General features: G+C 38.7%; 1 protein-coding gene and 1 long non-coding RNA gene across 2 annotated transcripts in view; one reads left to right on the forward strand and one right to left on the reverse strand.

The window, feature by feature from the left end:
* Positions 1-14912, forward strand: part of grm2a (glutamate receptor, metabotropic 2a) — a 28754-nt gene that overhangs the window by 13753 nt on the left and 89 nt on the right. The window contains exons 2-4 of the mRNA XM_053315329.1: positions 6142-6979; positions 9075-10138; positions 14430-14607. Of these exons, the coding sequence (XP_053171304.1) occupies positions 6142-6979; positions 9075-10138; positions 14430-14607 (2080 nt within the window). The remainder of the gene's footprint in view (positions 1-6141; positions 6980-9074; positions 10139-14429; positions 14608-14912) is intronic.
* Positions 13829-14522, reverse strand: LOC128355127 (uncharacterized). Its single transcript, XR_008321123.1, has 3 exons — positions 14412-14522; positions 14155-14209; positions 13829-13948 (listed from the first exon to the last, which is right to left on the reverse strand). It is a non-coding gene; the product is annotated as an uncharacterized LOC128355127 (long non-coding RNA).

The following is a 14912-nucleotide window of genomic DNA, read 5'->3' on the forward strand; positions in this document are numbered from 1 at the left end:
TGCTTAGAGCCTATTAATATTTTGTTTAGGACCAAACAACAATGTCTTACTAGACAAAATATACAACCTAACTAGGGCTAAATATACCTTACTGTGAGATTCTTATCCTTTTCTGTTCAAAATAGTGCGAGTATAACCACTTGGAAAACGTTGAATTATCAGTTGTTGCCATCTTGCCATCTCCAATCCAATCCGTCTGCTTCTTCTTCTTCTGTTGTTTTAAAACCATCTTCTTCTCCTCTTTATTTACGGCTGTTGCGCCTGGGTTGTTTTTTCGAAACCTCCGCCTGTGTGACAGCTCGGATTGTAAGGCGTTATTGGACTAAGTAACTGTAATAATATTACCAAAATATAGTTAGTAGCGTGTTATATATCTCCGTTACTGCCTAAACGTAATATATTACTGTAACGCGTTACTTTTGTAAAACAACTGGCCATAGCTGACCCAATGTTTGGCTAACCATCTCAAACGCTATGCCTTCTTTCTTCTTGATTCATAAAGCTTTTGCATGGTGATTCTAGGTTTCTTTCCATTCCATAGATAGTCCTTAATTATCTGATTAAAGATCCCAGCAGGAATTGTCACATGTACCATCACTGATATGTAATTAACTTAGGGGCAACTACCATTTTAATTGTATAGATTTTTCCCATAAGTCATTGATTTCCATCTGTCTAGGTCATTATTTATTTTCTGAAGCAATGGAGTCATATTAAGTTGCACAATATTACTCATGTCAGCAGTCAGTCACTAACCACTGCTGGATGGCATCCCCTAGCACCCCCTGGTCAAATATTCTCTAGCCTCATTACCTGGACTTTAGTGAGCACTTTATAATCCACATTAACTAAACTAACTGGTTGAAAGCTACCTGGATCCAATGGGTCCTTATCTTTTTTGAGGATCAATGATATCAAAGCCTCATTAAATGTATTTTGGGAGCTGCCCCTGTGACAGTGACTCTGAGTAAACTGCAGTCAGAACAGGTGCCAGCATATCTGTGTTTTTTGTAATACTCCACCGGAAAGCCGTCTAGTCCTGGAGACTTTCCAGGTTTCATGCATCGGATAGCTGCTTTAACTTCTGATTCTGAAAGCGTCCAGCTCTCCCACTTGGTCTGAGGATATCTTGTTAATTTTGTATCCGAATCTATCTCTGAAGTGTAAAGTTTTGAATGAAAGTTTTGAAACACTAGATTAATTTCCTTTATACTAGTGACCACTTCTTCCTTTACATTTTTAATACCAGGAATCACATAGCCAGCCTCCTTGTACTTAAGTTGTCTGGCCAATAGCTAGCCCGATTTTTCCCCATTTTCATAAAAAAATGTTTTTAATCTGAACAAAGCGTATTCAGCCTTTTTGTTATAAATCTCATTTAAATCAAAACTCAGAGTGCACACTTGCTTAAGTAATGACTCACTGTAACTATTTGCTAACTGCTTTTCTTTCTCTTTTAGTTGAGATTCCAGTTTCTTCAACTTTTCAATGCTTTCTTTTTTCTTTTTACAAGAGAATGCTATAATCTTACCCCTTATAAAAGCTTTTGATGCCTCCCACACTGTGCCTATATTTTCTCTGTGGATCTAACATTAATTTCAAAGAAGCTTTTAAGGTCGTGAGACAGTAACCTATCAAATACTGGATCTTGGTATAGAGATGTATTGAGTCTCCACCTATTTCTTTTGATGGAATCCACTTCTGCCACTAGACAGAGTTCCACTGTTGCATGATCTGTGAGAGCGATAATGCCAATCCTGCATCCCACCACAGATTCAATCATACTTTTAGAAATGAGAAAATAATCTAATCTTGAGTGGGATTTATTTTCTAAGAGTAAAAAGTGTACTCCTTTTCTCTTGGGTTAATTAATCTCCATATGTCCACTAACCCAAAGTCTTTCATAAGTAAATGTATTGCCCGTCTGTCCTTTGGTATAATTTTACTATAGGTTGCTCTATCTAGGACATTATCCTGGATTTGGTCTCCTCCCATTACTGTATGTCCATTGACAATGCCCCTAATAATTTATTTACTTTGTGAAAAGAATTTGCATCCTCCACATTATATATATATATAATGTATATGCATATATATTGCATAGATTTTACTTCATTCCATTAATTATGGCCTCCACACATACAGTATGAGTCTTCCATCCTCATCTTTGTGTTGTTTTAATAATACAAAATTCAGTTTCTTATGCACCAAAATTGCTACCCCATGCTTCTTACTATTGAATGAGCTATGGAATATCTCCACAGCCCAATCTCTTTTAAGTTTAACCACTTCCAGGTGGGTCTCTTGGACAAATGCCACATCAGTCTGTTGATATTTTAGATAGCTTAAACATTTCCTCCTCTTTACTGGGTCTTTTATTCTGTTGATATTCCAAGAAAGTATCCTTACATACTTGACCATCTTTTGTGTTTTACCTATGAGTGCCCTAACCAGTGGGAGACAGGCAAGTCTACAAAAAACATAAAAGTGTTTCTGTGCTGTCCAACTTAAACCCATAATAATTATCTTTCCTGCACAGGCTCTTGAACCCATTCTTAACTGATTATCACAACAAAATGAACCAACTCTGAAACAGTAACAAAAAAAAGAAGGAAAAAAAAAGAGAAAATAAGTAGGCAAATAAATAAAATGTAATAAAATGTAATAAAATGCCAGACAAGTGCTATGGAGGCCTCAACCAAAAAAAAAAAAAAAGAACTCAGTCTAATAAAAAAGCTTTACTGTGGTAAGTCAAAGCTATCGTCTATAGATAATCATTAGAACCCCATGTAATTATGTCCAGCGAAAGTCCATAGTTCAAACAAAAGTCCACTGCCTTATCTACATTACCAAGTGTCTATTACCTAAATCACTGAGTTGTATTTGGAATATAATATTTTACCTACCTTCTTACATTACCACGGTTAGATCACTCTGGCTCTGCTTCTTTTGTGATAAGCTCCATGGCTTTGCGTATCACTGCTGGGTAGGCCAGTGTGAAGCGCACATCCATCTCATGAAGCTTCTTCCTGACGTCAGAAAACTTTCGTCTCTTTTCCACCACCTCTCTCTAGTCATGTCAGGGAAGAAGAAAATGCTGTCGCTCTGCCACTCCATCCCTTTCTTCTCCACCTGCAATTGAAGCACCTAAGACATAAGACGTTGGTGATGCTACATTCTGCAGCTCATGACCCAATACAGTTGCCATGATGACGCATTCTACGCCATGACGTACGATTATGTCTTTGAGGGGCAAGGGATACATGTACAGTCACTAAACTTAACACACACGTCTAGAGTGGTGACAGTTAACATCCTATATAGGTCAGTTGCATGGGCGTGGCTAAATGGCTCAACAGCCATCCCTTGAAAATTCAAAATTGACGCTCCGCCTTCCAAAATGACGTAGAGAATTGAAATTGACAATGCATATGTATCATGTCCAGACGCAAAAAAATCCTCTTGGAGCCATACTCTAACTCCAACAGGATGTCGGTCATATTGGAAAAACTCCTTAATTAAATAATTAATGAATCCAAATTCAGTCAGTGTCATCTTAAGACCTTTGTGATTATAAGTTATTAAAATCTAAAGTCTGCATCAAATGCCCTTACCTAATGCCACACCAAACTCTGATGATTCGCCATGAAGCAGGAAGCAGCTGTAACTTTAACAGACATGTTCCAATCTACACCAAATGTCTCATGGTTGACAAGAGTCACATCTATGCTTTGATATTGTCTTTTAGTCATAGCTCCACCGACTGGACACAGGAAGTCAGCCTTACATGACAAACATCATCATATTTACATGAAATTCACATGGTGTGTTCTTCATCATACACTACAACACAAACACAGGAAGTGATATTTCACCACTTCATGCAATTTCAAATAAAAGCCTGTGTATGAAGACGTTTACGTACGCGCCCTCCGACTGTGCCACACCCGACATGCATGGGGGGCGAGGGGCCCGATCAATGTCCTGCTTGCAGCTTTAATTTTATTTACTTTTCATGAGATTGCAGTGCAATACTGCAAACAAAAATGCAACCATTTATTGAATGTTAGTAAACACAGTAAAGATCAAAGATTCTGTCTTTGTAACTTTTGGAAGATTGATCTAGCAAAATTAAAATGTTACTTGTGATATTGGCATACTAATATAAAGCAATCTTTTGACACTTATCTCCCATATGTGTGTAAACCAGGACTCTTTCACTACAGCTATAATATGGTAGTATAAGTATGATAAATTAAATTCAGACCGGATGCTTCTGAATTTGAATTTTCTCCCTGACTTTCTTGGGAATTATTCATTGGCATTCAAGATGGTGTGCCAAGAGTGTGTTGGTGTGAGAGCCGCCATTAAAGTCAACCAGATTTAGGTAGGCATTCTTTTGACTGATCAGACTGCCCACAGAACAGCCTGAAGCAAAACCTAGTCAGAAGCTGCTTCTTGCACACTGCGTGCAGTGCCACAACACTGACAAATCCTATTACTCAGAAAATGCAAAGTTTCAAGATTCTTTGACTGTCTCTCATTTCCCAATCCCTGCCCTCAACCTCTCTCTGCCTCTGCCTCCCCTTGTCTATTTCTCTCTTCTCTTCAAAGCAGAGCAAGACCTTTCTGAAAATGTTAGCATTTTTGTAGTACAGTCAATTCTATCCATTGTGACTAATACCTGTAGCCATGCCGTATATTGTATGTTGTTGACAGCTTTACAGATAACAAAAGATGACATGCAACCCCCAAAATTGCTAAATGCACACTCAGCTATGGTATTTAAAGGGGACCTTTTATGCTTTTCCTTATTTTCGTGTCATATATAAAATGTTAGAATATCAGATATTCATGTTAAATGTGGCCAGATAATGAGGTAATTGTATGTAGAAGAAGCACAAACTTCAGGCTGTTGTGAATGTTCAATATTCAATGTTTCTTTCTATTTTGAGTCTGAGCTGAAGTCACCTTGTGACAGATCTCTTAAATGGTTATCCGTGCACTGCTCCACTCTGCTAACATTATGGCATTTCTCATTGTTTTGGGGGTCGTCACGCAGAGCCATGAATCGAGGTGAGATATATTTTTCTGTTACAGAGCAGGGCAAATAAAATAAGTTGTGTAACTGCCTGAAAGCTGGGCAGTCAAAACAGAGTGGGCTCATTGCGAGGGTGGCCTTAAAGATACAGGAGCTAAGACTGCCTTGTAATAGACACAGGCTGAACCGAGATAAAGGACAATTATAAGATAATTTTTTGAACTGTGAATCATGTAAAACTAATTTAGTGGAGCATATTGGTGAATGCAGAGTGAGCATTAGTTAGGTCCCCTTTAATTACTCTCAAAACCTGCGGACATAAAAACCAGTACCAAACCATACCAGTACCAAACCATAGCCAATGAAATGGAGAGACGTGGAATTGAGCTGTGAATTTCTAGTTGCAAGATTTGTGAAATTGCACTGTCAACTGTGTCAGTGATCAATCCAAGCAGCCAATCAAAGGTCATGGTCAGTACTCAAAGTAACCAATCAAAGGAGTCTATTCCAAAATCAACTTGATGAGTGGGTGGGTATTGAGCAGTTGCGAGCATGTTGGGAGTATGTTGCCTTTTTGCCCATGAAGCAAAAAATGCTCCCTTGCGCGGATGCTTTTCCACTCACAGATACTGGTCTGTATATGAGCCTGTTTTTTATGTGCATGAGTTCTAATGCCATACTCAGCCAGCAGGAGAGTTACATTGAGAAATTCCCAGCAGGGCTCCAGTGAAGACATGAGAGACTGAATGGGTTGAGACTTATTGCATCTGCAGGGAAAAAACATGTGGCCAGGTTCATTCATTTATTTAGTGATAAGCACTTAAAACAATTCCCACACTTGGCAGGTGTATGTTTTTTGTGTGAAGTGTAATATAATTACTTGTTTTCTGAGTAATACATCAAAAAAGACACATTTTTACACATACACATATGTGTATATATATATATATATATATATATATATATACATATGTGTATGTGTATGTGTGTGTGTGTGTGTGTGTGTATATATATATATATATATATATATATACAGTGCCCTTAGGGTAATTGATTCAACTGACAAATGTAATCATCCTGGTGTCTTTATCTTATTCCAGGTGGCCAACCTGCTGCGACTCTTCCAGATCCCTCAGATCAGCTATGCTTCCACCAGTGCCAAGCTCAGTGACAAGACCCGCTATGACTATTTCGCCCGCACTGTGCCCCCTGACTTCTACCAGGCCAAAGCCATGGCTGAAATCCTGCGCTACTTCAACTGGACATATGTATCAACAGTAGCATCAGAGGGTGACTATGGTGAGACTGGTATTGATGCCTTCCAGCAGGAGGCTCGTGCCCGCCAGATCTGCATCGCCACTTCAGCCAAAGTGAGCCGCTCTATGAGCCGCTGGAGTTATGAGAATGTGATCCGCTCCCTGCAGCAGAAGTCCAATGCTAAGGTGGTCATCCTATTCACACGCAGTGAAGATGCCCGTGAGCTGCTGGTGGCAGCCAACCGCATGAACGTCACCTTCACCTGGGTGGCCAGCGATGGCTGGGGAGCACAGGAGAGTGTGGTGAGAGGTAGTGAAGCTGTCGCCGATGGGGCATTCACTATTGAACTGGCTTCCTATCCAATCCCCCAATTTAATGAATACTTCACTTCCCTGCACCCATACAACAACACCAGGAATCCCTGGTTCAGAGAATTTTGGGAAAACCAGTTCCAGTGCAGCCTTCATGATTTGGGCTGTGGGAAGCACTCACTGCGCGAGGTTCCATTTCAACCAGAATCCAAGATCATGTTTGTAGTGAATGCCGTTTATGCAATGGCTGCTGCCATACACAATATGAGGCAGGCTTTATGCCCCAACTCCACCAAGGTCTGTGATGCTCTTAAACCTGGTAATGGTAGAAAGTTCTACAGGGACTACATTCTCAAGGTCAAGTTTGAGGGTGAGTAACATCTTAATGAACTAATATAATATAATATATATTATAATAATATAATATATATATATATAATATAATTACAATGCTGTTAAAAGATTTTCATGATTTAAAGCAGCTTCCTCTTTTTCATTTTCCCTCTGTAGAAAGCCTTATACAAACCACAATATAATATAATTTAATCTGCCCACGTGCACTCTGCACATATGCTGCCAAATTCAGTTACATGAGTTTAGATCTGTTGTACAAATTCATATAAAATGCTGAATTAGTGCAAGCGTAATTTTACATGTTTATACACCAAAGCTGCAGATACGGTCTGTAATGATTCAATTTGCAAAGATGAAACTATTTCCACACCCTCATGCTTGGAGGCTTCTTTTTCATGCATACTGACTTTAAATGTGAATACAAGAGAGGGTTTTTCACTTTGAACAGTGCAGACACCAGTCACATAAACATCACTTCTTCTCTTCATGCAGAGAGAGAATATTTGTTTTCTGTTTGTCTCCACAAAGCTGCAACACCAAATGTGTAACAATATTTGCATCAATGCATTCACACGTCATGGATGACAGACCCACCAGTTCAAAAGCTCTCACTTTTGCAAATGAGCTGTATTGTCTTATCCTTCGATTTATGGAAATACTGACATTTTCACTGATGGGAGATAAAAGTAGACCAGTGTGCTCTTATCCAGCTTTGCTTTTCTGCTCTGGGTTATTTGTTTTTTTAAAAAAAAAGAAAAACACTAGAGATGCACCAATAGAGAAGTCAGGGCTGGTAATGATAACCAATGATGAATTGTTTTCTGTAGGCGATATCAATGAATGGCCGATAATATCAATCTTACAAATGCAGAAATGTGGAGAGGGCTACAAAGACTTGTTTTAGTTTGTTTTTAAAATGTTAATGATTTAGAGAGCCTTCACCATCTTTAGAAGTAAGAGAAAAATACATTTACTTTTTAGTTTGGAACAACCTCAGTTTATTTGTTTTTATTAATGCCAGACCGTATCATCTTATTGACAAGCATGTATTGTTACAAATACCATTAGCACAATTTCATATACTATTGGACTGATTGATGCTTACCTAAAGGCGTTGGACTACACTGTTTTGGCTTACAGCCCTGTGACTCTCTGACTCTCTCTCTCTATTAAAAAAAGGGGGGGGGGCAGTTGGTCTTAGACATAGAGACATAATTTGGCTAACCTGGCTATAACAAATGATCATTGTTTTAGGTTTTTTAGCTTTTTAGCCTGTAGCAATTAACTTTTAACATAATAACATAAAAAGCGGCTGGCTGTGGATTAAGAGGGGACAGAGAGTCAACGATAGGGAAAATAGAGATAGTGCTGCATAATAATGATGTCTAAGTCTATTATGGCTGTTCATTCTATCAACACTTGTACAATATATTATTAGAGCTGTATTGATTAGTCAATTTAGTTGAGACAAGACAAAAAAATTAAGTAGAAACAATTCTAATGATTGAGTCATTGTTCCAGTCATTTGCCATGCATTAATTAGTTTCATCTTTTCAAATTTCAATTATTTTGACCATATGTATGTATAAAATTGATATGAAAATAACAGCCATAAGTATGACCTTTACTGTATAAAACTATACTGCAGTACACTATACAACCTTGCACTGCTACAGTACCACTATTATAGTAAATAATGAGAAGTGGTTTATTCCATCTTTGATTTCATGAGAAAAATCGAATATTATTTTATATAATGTGCCATCTGTCTGTAATTCCCATTGCAGTGTTCAATCCAGGAACCATTCATCAAAGTAAACAGACTCAAACTGTGGCTTCCATCATGTAAATTGACAATTTGCACCTGTGTCCTGTCATAGTCACTGTTCAGTCTATACTGTGAGACAAATGGCAGAGACACATAAATAAGCAAAGAGATACCATACATTTACCATGAAACTGCACAGGAAAACATGCTTTGTAAGATCTGAGTTCATGGTGAATTGTCTTGGTGCTCAAAAATTATGATTTCACAAATTTCCCATGCCATACCATAATGATAGTTGCCATGAAATGATCTTTATGACCTTTTGATTTCTTTTTATCTTCAGCACCATTTCGCCCACCAGATACAGAGAATGTAGTCCGTTTTGATGCCTTTGGAGACAGCCTTGGCCGCTACAACATTTTCCACTACCACAAAGAAGGTGGAGAATACTTCTATCGCAAAGTTGGCTACTGGGCTCAAAGCCTAACCCTGAACACTAGCCTGATCCCCTGGGCTAACCAGGCTGCGCCCACCTCCCAGTGTAGTGACCCCTGCAGGAAGAATGAGGTGAAGAGTATGCAGCCTGGAGATGTGTGCTGCTGGATCTGTATCCCCTGTCAGCCCTACCAGTACTTGCAGGATGAGTTCACATGTGCTGACTGCAGCTTTGGGCAGTGGCCCCTGGCCAACCTGACAGGTTGTTACAACCTGCCTGAAGAGTACATCCGCTGGGAAGATGCCTGGGCTATTGGACCCGTCACCATTTCCTGTCTAGGCATGATGTGTACACTCTTCGTCATTGGCCTCTTCCTCAAACATAATGAGACACCTGTAGTGAAGGCCAGTGGACGTGAACTCTCCTACATTCTTCTGCTGGGAGTGCTGATGTGTTATAGCATGACCTTCATCTACATCGCCAAACCTTCCACAGCAGTCTGCACACTGCGCCGGCTAGGTTTAGGTACCTCCTTTGCTGTGTGCTACTCAGCCCTCCTCACCAAGACCAATCGCATCGCTCGGATCTTCAGTGGGGTGAAGGACGGTGCCCAGCGACCTCGATTTATCAGTCCAGCCTCCCAGGTTGCTATCTGTGGTGCTCTAATCTCCTGCCAGCTGGTAGTGGTGGTGGTCTGGCTGCTGGTGGAAACCCCAGGGGTAAGAAAGGAAGTAAGCCCGGAGAGGAGAGATGTGGTCACCCTCAAATGTAACAGCAAGGACTCCAGCATGCTCATGTCTCTCACCTACAACTGCATCCTCATTATCCTTTGCACGGTCTACGCCTTCAAGACCCGCAAATGCCCGGAGAACTTCAACGAGGCCAAGTTCATTGGGTTCACCATGTACACTACCTGCATCATCTGGCTGGCTTTTCAGCCCATTTTCTACGTTACTGCCAGTGACTACAGGGTGAGTTATTTTGTTTGGTTATTCCAAACAAGAGGTAGTGACTGTGGTAGTGATTTTTATTAAGTTATTTGTTCAAATGGCTTTGGGACCATACAATAATCTGAGCAGAATACATACAGATAGACCAGATAATTACTTCTTCTGGGGTTGAACTGGGATTTTATGATAAATATAAAATCACAAACTAATGTCAGTTAGTATTGATTTAACAGTCAGCCGTGTCTGTATTGCCTGTGGCTCTTATATATTCTTTATTACTGCATTGCTTTAATTCTTCATAATAACCTACATAATTGAAATTGCCAGGAGATATTGAAGATAAGAATTTTGACTGCCTTATTTTACCTTTAAAATTTAAATATTAATGAAGTGAGAGTAAAGACACCCAAACTGAACAATTTTGGTTGAAATCAAACAAGTGAAATGGAGGGAGGACACAGCACTGTCTTCACATTTCTCCTTCACCTAAACCTAACCCCAGTAAAAAAAAAGGAAAATAAAATAATAAAACATGATGCCTACATGCACAGAACAGATAGAACTTCAGAGAAAAGGGCAATCTGAGTTGTGGGGGGTGTATCCCTCTGGGATCTGAACAGAGTACAGCAAGAGGGAGACAGAAGGGAGAAAAAAAGGAATCCCCAGACACAGTTACCTCTGCAGAAACACAGAGGAGGCAGGCAAAACCATGAGAGCTGAAAGGGAACTGAAGGTCCCTGTGCGTCCCTGTGCGTAGCTGTGTGGAATGAAGTGTGAAAGACTAGGATGCTGAGTCCCAGCTGTGCCCTCTGTCCTGGGACTCCAGTGATGCTCAAAGGAACCCTTTCTCCTGGCCCTTGAGGCAATGCGAACAATTCACAGCCAGAACAGGCTCATCAAATAGACACTAAACTCCCATTTGACCGATGAATAATTACTGAAGCAACTTAGTTGGCACAGTGTATCTAGTTTTTCACAGTCAAGGACATATTACTAATGTTCTCCTACTTTTATACCACAAATTGTTGTCACATCCTGATGCTAATCTCCAGCTGAATAACAAAGACAGATTTGATTGTGGTCTGTCATGAAATGTTAAAGCAAACTAAATAGAAATCAGCTGAGCCATGAATAACACATTTGATTATAACATGAAATATTGAGGCTCTGCATCCTGAGGGAAAGGGCTCTCCTCATATTCTAGTGCTGGTCATCTCATCTCAACTGCAAATACAACTGATTAAACAGCCACTGGAGTTAAAAGTAACAACACTTCTATCTAAATGCTGAGATCAACAGACAGTAAAAGGGAGACATAAAAGTATTGTGATCTTAACAACTTCTCATCACATTAACTGCTACTTTTAAGATCTGTATTGAGATGGAGCTTCCTTAAATTATGTCTTTTTACTCTCAATTTAGCCACTTTAACAGGGATCATATCAGTTCAACACCTGTGTATTGGCTGGGTGGCTATAGATTGTTATAGAGTCCATGATGGTGTTGTGTTAGACATAATTGATAAGAGTACAAGCATCAGCTCTCTTAGTACTGAACAAAAATAAAATTTACAGAAAGTGTATGAAACCCATGTCCCAAATAGTCATGCATTATGTCATTATGTTGCTATACATTATTATGTATACATTTATAGTATGAATAAATTGTTCCCTATATTTCTGGGGACCTCCAGGAACCCCCTCAAGGGTCTCTGGGGGTCCCTGGACCCCCACTTTGAGGACCATGATCTTCAAGGTCACACAGTAATATTTTCAGCAGTTCAGCATTAGTGCAGGGAATACAACAGCAGTACAGTTGCTAGACCATCTAATAAAACTAGTGGAGACCAGATATTGCAGCTATTCTTTCATTTTTACTGTCAAATGTTAAGTCTGATCAAAGCAGTAAAAAAATAGGACGGAGATATGGTCAAAATCAGATAACACAATATTTTTGTACCTCAATATCGATATTGCAACAATATAGTAAGGATGACTATATATTTACACAATGATTTTTTGATAAATAATCATCATTAATGTGAATATAATGACTAAGTGGGTAAATGCAAACAATAGAACAGTTGTAAGAGTTTGCAAAGTGCATTTTCCTGTAATGCTGCCTTTAAAGCCCAGAAAAGACAACATAAAAATTTACACAAAAATACCTTGTCCAAAATATTACATGCTATAGGCTCATAACCTTTTATTGATATAATATTGATATAATTGATCAGTCCTAATTCCACCATTCCAAATCACAACAAATCACATACTGGTCAGTGAATTACTTTTGGGTCAATTCAAGGTCCGTGTCAGCCTACCTAGACTGACATGTAGCTGGCTCATCCAATAAAGCTTTTCAATAAACGTACGGCTCAAAGCCCAATAATAAGAGGAATCTCAACTCCACTGGGAGATTCTCTGGAAGAATAAAGCTACATGAACACAGCAGACATTATTTATATCCGAAGCAGTGGTGCTGTATTTGTGAAATAAAATAATACCTTTAAAGACCGAACACAGTAAAAACAACAATAAACAGAGACAAGTAGAAACTGCAGTAGCTATGCTCTACATCCTACTCTTCATACTCAAGCAGAAGACATCTGGAAAAATAGTACTGCAAAGGCAGATTCCTTGTTCTGTGCTCTTCCTAAGCAACTTCATGTGAATTATTAAAACCACTTAACAGGTCATTCCTATGCAGAGCTGTCCGTGGTTTTATTCAAAACTATAACAGAGTTAAGTAGAGGACATTTGGCATTTGTACACTGTGGTATTGCTCAGATTATTAAGTGTAGAAAGTAACTTTGCCTTTGTACGTTACCCTTACACTGTGTATCCAAAAATACAGTACATATATCGGGAACATGGCAACAGTAGGTTGCCATGAATTTACATCTCAAGCCAGGACATGAACCTCTTAGTATGTGTGCTGTATTTCAGATACTGCATGATGTGAATCTTAATTTTGAATTCATGGAGCATGACAACTCACAGTACATCTAAGGATAGAGATAAATTCATGATAGAATGGTCAATTTCACAAGACATGGTACGTTATGACCTTTAGTTAGTGACCACATGAGGCAAATATATATATACAGTATCAATTATTTAATCAGTAAATCATTATTGCATAGAACTTTTTCTCTATTATACCACCATACCAAATATTATCAATTGAGGAGTACTGTTGAGGTAGTTAGTAATTACGTATTGTAACAGAGTAAGAAACTCATAAAGATTTATGGAAGATGATCAAACAATAAAATTGGGTAAACTGACTTTGTACACTAATGGATGCTGTATATCTGCTATTATCATTTTATCTTTGCTGCCAACCATGTGTGCACAGTACAATACTTGTTGCCCATATGATTTTAATACCAACATTAGCATTCAGGGTGATGACAGACACATGCTGTGCCTTGTGAAAATGTGATTCACCTGCCACACGAGGTAGAGCTGTATCCTGTTATCCAAGAATAACAAAAAGAAAGCTGCAGGGACATTAGAAATGAAGAAGAAGTCAAATGGTAGGTATAGCTGTAAAGATGTGGGCAGAGTGAGGGGAAAGAGGAATAAGGGTTGGCCTTTTGATTGACAGACAAATAAACAGATCATTTAACACCTCTCTTCTGCAGTCCCAGCTGATAGCCCCCTCTTCCTCCTGGCTTGGATTCTGAATTTTGAAAATAATTTTTTTAGAGATTGAACGGCAAAATGGTCCTCAACACTTTGCTGGTGTTTATATGATTCCATATGAGTGAAGTTAATTTAACACTGCTTGGTTGTTTTAAATCCTTGTTTCTGAGCTGGATCAGCCCTATGGATGAACAAACAACATTTAACAAATCAATAAACATTTTTAACACCCAATAATGTTTAAAAAACAAAACAATACTAATTAACACTGGGACCTTAGTTGTACATCAAAACGAACACTGTCAGTGTTGAATTAAGATTTAAGAATTTTTGGAGCAGGCTGTTTGCCGCACAATTACTGCACATGCCACATAAGTTCAACATCACCTGTTTGATTCTAGCTGGGGACCTCTGTTGTGTTATATCTGTAACTTCATCATGACTGTCCAGCAAAGATAAAAATGCAAAAAACAAACCAAAAAAACAAACAAACCAAAAAACAACATTGTCAATTTTGTTGGGGTACATATTAGTTTGTATAAAGTAAACTCATATTACTCAGTATTACTGCGTAATCTCCGTTAAATATACTGTACACCCAAGTGGATGAGACTAACTTCTGTCTTTTTAAGGGAGTTTCTCACCTCTTTTTCATCCTCCAGGTACAAACCACCACCATGTGTATCTCTGTCAGTCTGAGTGGGTCGGTCGTGCTGGGCTGCCTCTTTGCTCCCAAGGTCCACATCATCCTGTTCCAGCCACAGAAGAATGTCAGCACCCTGCGGGTGGCAACCACCCGCTTCAGTGTCACCACTGGTCCAGGCTCCAGTTTCTCTCAAGGTACCACCTGACATAGAATAAAACCACTGTAGCTAGACCTAAAATCACTATAAACACTTTTAAAATACTCATAACTGCTGTTGAAATGTGATGTTATATGTATATATTATATTATTATATGATTCATAGCTACTTGTATAACACACTTGTTACACTACTCACTATATAAAGCTACCTTTCAGTCGCACATCTTAAACTGACACTTGTATTTTATCTTCTTTTTTTTAAACAGCACCTAGTCTAATTAATTGTCATATTTTGATATTGAATGTCATATAATCCAATTTTCTTTGTTTATTTTGTAT

Source organism: Scomber japonicus, chromosome 3 (genome assembly GCF_027409825.1).
Source record: "Scomber japonicus isolate fScoJap1 chromosome 3, fScoJap1.pri, whole genome shotgun sequence".
In the NCBI taxonomy this organism is placed as follows: domain Eukaryota; kingdom Metazoa; phylum Chordata; class Actinopteri; order Scombriformes; family Scombridae; genus Scomber; species Scomber japonicus.